General features: G+C 41.3%; 1 protein-coding gene and 1 non-coding gene across 2 annotated transcripts; one reads left to right on the forward strand and one right to left on the reverse strand.

The window, feature by feature from the left end:
• The first annotated feature begins 370 nt into the window (after positions 1-370).
• On the forward strand, positions 371-477 carry LOC141635192 (small nucleolar RNA R71). The gene has a single exon (XR_012539895.1). It is a non-coding gene; the product is annotated as a small nucleolar RNA R71 (small nucleolar RNA).
• Positions 478-6277: 5800 nt separating this feature from the next.
• Positions 6278-6979, reverse strand: LOC141629175 (uncharacterized). Its single transcript, XM_074442219.1, has one exon. The coding sequence runs from the start codon at positions 6977-6979 to the stop codon at positions 6278-6280; it is 702 nt and encodes a 233-aa protein (XP_074298320.1).
• Between the last annotated feature and the right edge of the window lie 3425 nt (positions 6980-10404).

A 10404-nucleotide genomic window follows, 5' to 3' on the forward strand; every position in this document is an offset into this window, starting at 1 on the left:
CATAGTAGCTTGGCATAGAGAGGCATAATGACCCGCACCTCCGCAACCTTCACAAACAATGATTTGGCTAGTATAGGACACGACATTGAGTTGTTGAAGAGAATCTTTAGCATCCCGGTCCGCCAATTATTGTTGGAGTAATAAGAGTTGAGCTTTCAAAACGGTGGTGTTGGAAGCTTCTTCTTTACCTTTGATGAGCACAATTCGAGAATTGACATATTGCGCGTCATAGATCGCCATGGATTCGATTGTGGCATGAGCAATATCGGTGTAAATTTGATCAAACCGCCAATTGTTGGCGGAATCAAGAATCCTTCAGGACTCGGCACAACATCCATTGTAGAATGTTATAGCTAGGAACCAAGCATCCAACCCATGGTGTGGGCATTGCCTTTGTAGCTCCTTGTACCTCTCTCAAGCTTCATTTAAGCTCTCAAGAGCTTGTTGACGGAATCCGGTGATTTGGCTCCTCAAAGTTTGAGTTTTTTCCGGTGGAAAAAACTTTTGATAGAAGGCAAGAGCCAATGTCTCCCAATGTGTGATTCCCATGGCGGTGCGATCAAGGTTATTGATCCATAGTTTTGCCTTGTCCTTCAAAGAGAAAGGGAAAAGTATTTCCCTAATTTGGGCTTGAGTGACGCCTGTTTGCCGAAACATAGAACAATAGTCACAAAAATTTGGGATCCTCCAAAGGACTTCCCCCAAATTGCTTTCTCTCCACAAGGCTAATGAAAGCCGGTTTGATCTCGACTTCCGGGGCGGTAATTTGAGTAGTTGTAATACCGGCTAGAAGCATAGCCGCGATGGGCTTGGAATGATCGGAAAGTCTCACCATCTTTTTAGTTGGAGATGGTGGTGGTGGTGGAGATGATGAACTAGAAACCTCCTCCTTTTCAAGATCTTTAAGATCGTCTAAGTAAGGCTTTCTTGTACTTTCAACTTGCACGGGAGAAGCGACTTCTTTAACTTCCTTCCAAAAATGTCGTCTTCTACGAAAAGTTTTCTCGGGCTCGGAATCCGGTGAAAGCAAATCTCCACTACAAGAAGACCTGGGCATAAGACAACAATCACTAGTAAATTGTAAGTAACGGTCTCAAGGAACAAGTGTTCCTCAAGACAAAAGAAAGCAAGATAGAAATCAACAAATCTAAGCGCAATAAAACCGTGCTCCCCGGCAACGGCGCCAATGTTTGATAGGCTATGTCGCACACCTAACAAAGATAATTACCCTTGACACAAATTAATGTAGTACGAGGTGTCGAACACAAGGAGACGGGATTTGCGCCATGGAATGCTATGAATAGAAATCCATCAAGGTCGGTAACGATTGATTGGTTTGTTTTGGTTTGATGATTAGCAAATAGAATGATATAAAAATATATGATTAAAGGAGTCTAGGGGAGTAGGGTCACACATGTAATTGTAAATATATATTCATGTTAAACTCGGAATAAATAACATTGTCAATTGTTTAGGCTTAAAGATACCCACCTCTCGATATTAGTGTCAACCATAGACCGGGTCCTAGAGAACTCTCGTTATGACTAGGTCGTCCTACTACACATGCTTAGTCTAATTCAATTCCGTGCCTCTCGACTTATAAAACGAATTAACAAACTTAATCGATGAATATGGCCACTAAACAAATATTAATCGTGACGATGCAAACATGTGATAGAAACAATTAGACAAAATTATATCAACCTAATTTATCATTTTACATATATTAGTTATTGCATGGCTTCCCTAGTCCCTAGACTAAGGAAATTTAGCTACTCATATTGAAATGTAAACTACAAACTATGATGTATGAAGTGCTAAACATGATTATAGAAATGATATAGACTAAAAGGTGAATTATGAAATATGAGAATTAACTATGTGATTGAATTAAAATACTAATGATAAAACTATGTAAAACTAAAATTGAAATGTAAATTAAATAAACTAGAATTAGAATTACGGAATAAGAAATGGTACTTGAACTAGGAACTTGCAAGGAAGAACAAATGAGAACCAAAAGCTTGAATATAAGAACCAAATGTTTAACAATAGCCAAATGCTTAACAATATTAAAACTAAAATGAAAACTAAGAGAGAATTTTTGTGTGCTTAAGAATACAAGAAATGTGAGAATGTATGATGAAAATAAGATGCTCATTAGGTCGGACATAGCTCTCTATTTATAGGGAGCTAGGACTTGAAACGTAAACACCAAGGGCAAGGAAACCCCGATCGGGGATGCCAACCCCGATCGGGGTCGTGGCTTTCTATCTCCGTCTTCTTAATTCCTCTAGTTAATGCTCAAGGAATCCAAAGTTGATGTTTAATGCCTTGTTTAATCACCCGGTTAAGCTCTTAAAACATAGCATCCAATGTATTTTAGCATCCTAAGCTTCCACCTAGTTGGACTTGAATTCTTGGGCTTGATTTGTGATTTCATTTGTGCATCAACCCACTTCACAATTCTTCTTGCTTGGACTTGTTATTTCCATAACATCTTACTATGATCCATCTTGCTTCCACACTTAGCCTTGTATACTAATTCTTGAAAATTTATTAGAAATAAACTCCTAAGAGCTCAAATTCTTACAAAATGTGACAAACCATGCAAAGACAACTAGAATACAATATTAGCTCATAAAATCACTAAGGTTTGACATAAGAAGCCACATCCTTGAACAAGGATGGCTAATAAAATCCACATTGCAATATTTTGGCTCCGGTCTTGGTAGCACTAGCATGCCCTCCGCAAGGGAGATCATGACAATGAGAAATAATGGATTGATACTCATCTTCCGGTACACATCTTCTAGTCATTCCATCGGCACATGTCTTGTACAAGCAAGGATCCTCCCAATAGTATTGCCTTATGTCAGGGAAGAACTTCTTCTTCTTGTGAGAGTCATACCCATAAGGAATGATGCCCGATGCCAAGTAGTTGACATAGTCGGCATACCATGGTTCTTCTCCCAAACACAAGGACAACAAATGATCGTCTGGCAAGTAGCATCAATTGGGAGTCCATCCTTAACATTCTCATTCAATAACCGTGAAAGATGATCGGCTACAACATTCTCAACTCCCTTTTTATCCCTTATTTCTATGTCAAATTCTTGAAGTAAGAGTATCCACCGGATCAAATGAGGCTTTGATTCCTTCTTGACTCCCACTAAATAAGTCCAGAACTTTTCCATAGCAAAGACTACCTCCAAGAGCTCTTTCTCCATTGTTGAATAGTTGATTTGGGCTTCATCAAGAGTCTTACTTGCATAGTGAATGACATGTAGCTTGCCATCTTTCCTTTGACCTAAAACCGCGCCCAAGGCTTGATCACTTGCATCACACATGAGCTCAAACGACAAGTTCCAATCCGGAGGTTATATAATTTGAGCACTTGTTAAGGCTTTCTTTAACCTATTAAAAGCATCATGACAATGAATAGAGAACACAAAGGGAGTATCTTTAGCTAACAATTCGGTCAATGGTCTTGCAATTTTAGAGAAATCCTTGATGAAGCGGCGGTAAAACCCCGCGTGTCCAAGGAAAATCCTCACCCCCTTAACATTTGTGGAGATGGAAGACTCTCAATGACCTCTTCCTAAGCCTTGTCAACTTCAATTCCACGATTGGACACTATGTGCCCTAATACAACACCTTCTTGTACCATAAAATGACACTTCTCCCAATTTAGGACCAAGTGACTCTCTTGACATTTGTTTAATATTTTCTCCAAGTTTGTCAATGTAACACCCCCATACACCAATATGCCTTACCACGACCACCTTAGGCATAGAAGTGCTACCATCTCGGTTACCCGAGGTAATGTATATCAAATTAACCATAAAGAAACATACTTAATTAAACAAGTTTAACTGTTTACATGTTCTAAACCCAAAACTATAAAGTGAAATTCAACTGTTCCAAAAACATCAAACCAACTGAAAGGAAAACTAAGTTCAAGATAAATTATAAGACTCTAGTGACACATGGTGACTCCATCCCAGTTATCCCTCGCGCAAGCCATCTCATACCTGCTCAATACCTTCTCACCATCCCCGAATGGATCACCACAAATTTCAAAACATTTAAACGGGGCCAGTTACTGATTACACTAAACAAGATATGCAAGACACAACACACATATCACCTAACTCCGTCACATCTCCACACACCTGACTACACAATAAAGTGTGTAGTCCTGCTAGAATACCCATCGCAACAGATATTCCACGCCGCCAGTGGGGAACCGCAGCCGTACCCACCAAATCCCCACTCATTTATTCCGAGCGAAGACCCATGTTCCTTAATGTGCACATCCGCTCCTGTGGCGGGTTCCATAGAGGGCGAATCAAGGGCGTGAAGCCACTGCCGCAAGTGACTCCACTCAACCGAGGACACGCCTCGCGAACCACAAATAATTACACAACCATTTATACAACATTAACACCAACACAATACCAATACGTTAAAGATCAACAATAATCACAACCATCACCAAACAATTATGTAATCTATAACCGAGTAGGGAAACCCTACCTGGAAAAGCAATCACCAATATCGTCACAATAGCGAATCAGCAAAGTTCCTGTACGAAATCGCCTCCTATCAAATACACAATCATACAATCACCATCTAGTATCAAAATACTCCCAAAACCCCCAAATTACCTAATTAGGGTTTCAACCAATAACAATAAAACGACATAAAAACTGTACAAGAGTCTTACCCACAATACGACGGTCTCAACGGTATAAAGAACTCTGAATTCCAACGACTCTAGCCCCTTGGATTTGATAGCAATGCGAAAAGAGAATGCAACGATGTTTGTTTTCTTGTAAAAATGTTTAGAACTTGGTAAAAAGTAAAAAGAAACTGACGGAGAAGCTTATATAACCTTTTCACGCGTTGCTATCAAACCCGGAAAACAACCCGTAAAAACTGACTTACTCGATCGAGTAAGTCACTTACTCGATCGAGTGCCCCCTACTCGATCGAGTAACCCACCTACTCGATCGAATACCCATCAGCAGTACACTGTTTCACATGCAACACTCACTTACTCCACAGAGTAAGCCCTACTCGATAGAGTACCCAACAGCACATAAAACTGTAGTATTACAGTCTTCCCTCCTTAAAAACGAACTTCGTCCCCGAAGTTCAAACCCAACCTATAAAACATGAACTCCTATCGCGAACTCCACCAACTATGCCTACCTCCACAACATGGCTCACGATATCGTATCAACTGCATCATAGCCTCTCGACATTAACTCTATACACTACCGAATACCTTCCACCAAGGCCGCTAGCTTCGTCTCACTAACACATTATTCACTAGCGAATCCAATATCAAGACAATCCACCAAGCAAGATCAACCACCACACGGAATGTTAAAGTCAAGCAATGTTCAAAAGATTTTCCCACCACCGAAAAGTCATCCATGAAAACTTCCATTTCTTGCTCAACAAAGTCGGAGAAAATAGACATCATACGCCTTTGAAATGTTGATGGTACATTACATAGTCCAAATGGCATTTTCCAATATGCATATGTGCCAAATGGGCATGTAAAGGTAGTTTTCTCTTGATCACTTGGATGGATAAGGATTTGGAAGAATCCCGAGTACCCATCCAAGAAGAAAAAGTAATTATGTTGAGCCAATTGCTCCAACATTTGGTCCATGAACGGTAAAGGAAAGTAATCCTTCCGGGTAGCTTTGTTCAACTTTCTATAATAAATACACATGCGCCACCCGGTTACCGTTCTTGTGTGAATCAATTCATTTTTATCATTCTTAACAACCGTCATTCCTCCCTTTTTAGGCACTACATGAACTGGGCTCACCCACCTACTATCGAAAATAGGATAGATGATGCCGGCATCAAGTAGCTTGAGGACCTCTTTTCTTACAACCTCTTTCATAATGGGGTTAAGCCTTCTTTGTGCCTCTATGAAGGATTCATCCTTATTTTCAAGCAAAATTCTATGAGTGCACAAAGAGGGGCTAATCCCTTTGAGGTCACCAATTGTGTACCCAAGAACACTGTTAAACCTTTTTAACAATGCAAGTAATTTTGAAGTTTGAGTGTTGTCAAGTTCACTATTGATGATGACGGGAAAAGTAGAGTTATCACCTAAGAATTCATATCTCAAGGAAGGGGGGAGAGGTTTAAGATCAACCGTAGGAGGAGGCGTGAAGCTCTCCTCCTTCTTACCAATTTCTAGCATCTCAAACTTTGGAGCCTTTTCATGAATTGGAGCAAAGTCCAACATTCACACATATGCTAGAACTTCAACATCTTTATCATCAACTTCACACCCATTGACAAGAAAAGTTTCAAAAGGATCCATAGAGGAAGCTTTTGGCTCATGCTCCTCCGTGAGATTCTCTAGTATGTCTACTATGCAATAAGTGTCCCCAAAAAATGGAGCTTCCATAGACTTGGTGAGTTCAAACTCAACTTTTTCTTTACCCACTTGCAATGATAGTTTACCACTCTTGACATCAATTAATTCCCCACCGGTTGCTAGACAAGGACGGCCCAAGATAATAGGCACATGGTTATCCTCGGGCATGTCCATGACAAAGAAGTCACACGGTATAATTAGCTTCCCAACAACTAAGGGCACATCTTCAATAACACCAATAGGGAATTTAACCGATCGATTGGCCAATTGAAGTGAAACTCTTGTCGGCTTTAAATCTCCCAAATCAAGCTTCTTGAAGATTGAAAATGGCACGAGGCTTACACTAGCCCCCAAGTCACATAATGCCCTTTTTATAGCCACTCCTTGAATAGAACATGAAATTGAAAAGCTACCCGGATCTTCTAGCTTGTTCGGTAGCTTGTTGGTGTGAGTAAGAATAGCGCTACATTCCTTGGAGAGGTTAATAGTTTGCACTTCTCCACTCTTCATCTTCAAAGTGACAAGATCCTTAAGGAATTTCCCATATGATGGATTTTCAGTAATCATATCAAGGAAGGAATTGTGACATTCATCCCCTTCAAGATCTCAACAAACTTTTCATACTTTTTCTCAAGTCTTGGCTTGGCAAGCCTTTGTGGAAAGGGTACCGGTGGAATATACTACTTGGGTAGAGGAATTGGTTCTTTCTCTTTTGTTGGTGTAAGATCATTCTCTTTAGGTGGTGCCTCCATCTCTACTTCTTGAGACTTCTCAACCTCAACATCCACCAGTTGCTCCTTCAAATCATCATTAACAACTCTCTTTCTCTTCCACTTTGGGGCCCTCTTAACCTCTTCTAATTATTTCACGCTTCTTAAGAACACCGCGTTTATTTTCCTAGGATCACCGTGTTGCCCGAAAATTTCCCCGAATTTTGAGTTAGTTGACTCAATCGTTGTGAAATTTAGGCTACATGGGTTTCCATTACTTTTTGGGATGCTCTTATCTTATCATTAACCCGACTTTGTGAAGTAATGTGGTTTTCAAGTTTAGAGTCGGATTTTTGGTTGGCAATCACCAATTTCTCAAAGGCTTGTTCCTAAGATGGTTTTTGGTTTTGTTGGCCTTGAAAGTTTTGGTTAAAGCCTTGTTTTTTGAGCTTGGAAGTTTTGGTTTTGAGGTTGGTTGAAATTTTGTCCCTTGAAGCCCCCAAATGGTTGTTGGTTTTGAGTGACAAATTGTTTTCCTTGGAAACCGGGAGGGATTTGTCTTTGGAATTGTGGGTTTTGATTGAACCTTTTTTGTTGTTGTGGTGAGGAAGTAGTTGGGTTTTGGATGTTTTGTGATGCATAAGACAAGAGAGGGTGAACCCTCTTCCCATTAACAAATTGGTTGTTGATGAAACCCTTGCCTTGCATTTGAAGATTCCCAAACCCCATTTACTTGCTCCGTATAACACTCTTATTGAATGGGTGCAATCAAAGGACAACCGATGGGAGTATGGCCTTGTTCACCACAATGTTCACATGACAAGATTTGCCTCATGTCAGAGTTAGAAGGCTTAGCATTCAACAATGCCACTTGTTGAGTTAACTCATCAAACATACCCTTTACCTCAACATTTAGCACCGTATTAGGGTCTTTTCTCTTACCCTTTTCTTGTTTGCCTATCACTTCCCCAATCGATAGTTCTTGACGCCATTTCATCAATCAATTCTTTTGCCGCTTTATGGCCCAAAATATCCAAAGTTATTTTCCCGAGCCCACATCAAGTGATAGTCTAAGGTCTTGAGTCAATCCCTTATAGAATTTGTTCACCAATTCGGCTTCGGATATGCCATGGTGTGGGCATAGTCTTTGTAGCCTCTTGTACCTTTACCATGCCTCGTACAATGTCACATCTTCCTCTTATGTGAATCCTTGCAATTCACTCTTAACCTTGGCGGTTCTTGATGGTGGAAAATATTTGTTCAAAAAGGCTGAAGAAAGTTTTTCCCAAGTCTTGAATGAATCGGCATCATAATTTTTTAGTCAATCTTTGGTCGAACCCCTTAGTGAGCGAGGGAAAAACCGAAGACGGACCGCATCATCGGATACACCGTTCATTTTATACATGTCACAATTCTCTAGAAATTCGTTGAGGTGGTCATTTGGGTTCTCCAAGGGGCCTCTCCCAAATTGGTTATGTAACACCCCAACTATCCGGCCAAGATAATTGGAGCGTTACCATCTCGGTTTCCCGAGGTAGGGTCTCAAAACTCCAATCAAAGAACACTTAATTAATATAAATGTTTAGTGAATTACATAAACGTAAATAAATGAATAACTAAAATATAACTCGTGATATCTATACTCTTCTAGCCAACTAGACTCGTCTCGTGATATCATCAAGCTCGTCCCGTCTCCCGCGTACTATCCAAACAACCTGATCATAACCTGCTCCCCATATGACCAAAGGATATCATATCGATCGACACAGGCTACCCCAAAAGAGATAGGTGACAATGCACAGACACAACAAACATCAGTTTTAATAAATAAATAAAGTGCGACCCGACTCGAGTGTGTGTACATACAACATTATGATATGAATAACATGATATCCGACAACCGCCACCACGATACCGGGACACGCCCAGACATACAGACAACCTCACTGGTACCAGGACACGCCCAGGCATACCGTCAACAACACTGGTACCGGGACACGCCCAGACATACCGATAATCACAAACAGGTACCGGGACACGACCAGACGTACCGGGTCCGAAAGCCAACCGGATCCCCTGCCAAACGTCGTACCTCAACCACACGTGTCCCTCCAAACTCAAGTCATTAATGTGCACATCCCTCTTGGAGTGGGAAAGCTCCAAGTGGCAACCCAAGGGAAAGACCGACTCCCAACCGTCTCCCGTCTCCTCAACAACAACCAACAATCACAACCGTTATATTATCCAATATACATTACAAGTATAATAAATGCAAATACCACACAATATGCCAATTACCGATTCCTCCAATCACCTTAACCAATATCATGTTATAATGCAATAACCGTTAAACACGACTCACATGACAACTCAAATGCATATTGAAAGTGAGTAGGATTAACCTACCTCACAGCAAATCCGCATAAGCAAACCGTCATACAAGCTAGGCCCGTCTCGTAAAACCGTCTCACAAAACACATTTCCTAAAATACGATAATAATACAAATACGTATAAATATACTCATCCAATCATACAAATACGTATACGAATATGTATAAATATACTAATCCCATACGTATACCAATACGTATAATATACTAATATATTTATACCAATACATATAAATATACTAATACATTATACAAATATGTATACGACTAATTAAATAAATAAAACCCGTCTTAAACAATACAAATCCCGACTCAAACCCAAAACCACCACCACCACCGCTGCCACCGTGGAGCACCACCACTGCCACCGTGGATCACCACCACTGGCCACGGTGGCCACGACCAGCCGAGCAACCACGGCCACCTTCACTGCCGACACCACCCACGACAACAACAAACACCAACACCACCACCCTCCTCACGACACACCCACACATCCCTCCACCACCGAGGCTGCCAGCACCACCATGGGGCCGGCCTGGCCACGGTGAGTCCAAGCACCACCAACGTGCCAAGCACCACCACCAGCAACAGTAGAAACAACCACAACAACAACCGCGACAACAACAATAACAAACCTGACACCCCTCTTTCTCTCCCTTTTCCCGCCACCTACAGCCACCCTCACGGCCACCCAAGACCACCCCTTAACTCACCCCTCAACCCAGATCCGCCAAAGTCCAGACCCAAACCAGCCCGCAACCCGTCCAAAATCCCAGCCCTAACCCACATGACAACAACCTCTAAAACCCATTTAAAAGCTTGGTCAAACCCTTTATGGGCGGTCAATGACGGTTCTATGGTGGTCACGATGGGTCACACGGTGGGTCC

This window comes from Silene latifolia, chromosome Y, assembly GCF_048544455.1.
Source record: "Silene latifolia isolate original U9 population chromosome Y, ASM4854445v1, whole genome shotgun sequence".
Classification (NCBI taxonomy): Eukaryota; Viridiplantae; Streptophyta; class Magnoliopsida; order Caryophyllales; family Caryophyllaceae; genus Silene; species Silene latifolia.

Bases quoted from the DNA above. Each gene is read 5' to 3' on its own strand.
- LOC141629175 (XM_074442219.1), bottom strand. From the start codon at position 6,979: ATGATTACTGAAAATCCATCATATGGGAAATTCCTTAAGGATCTTGTC.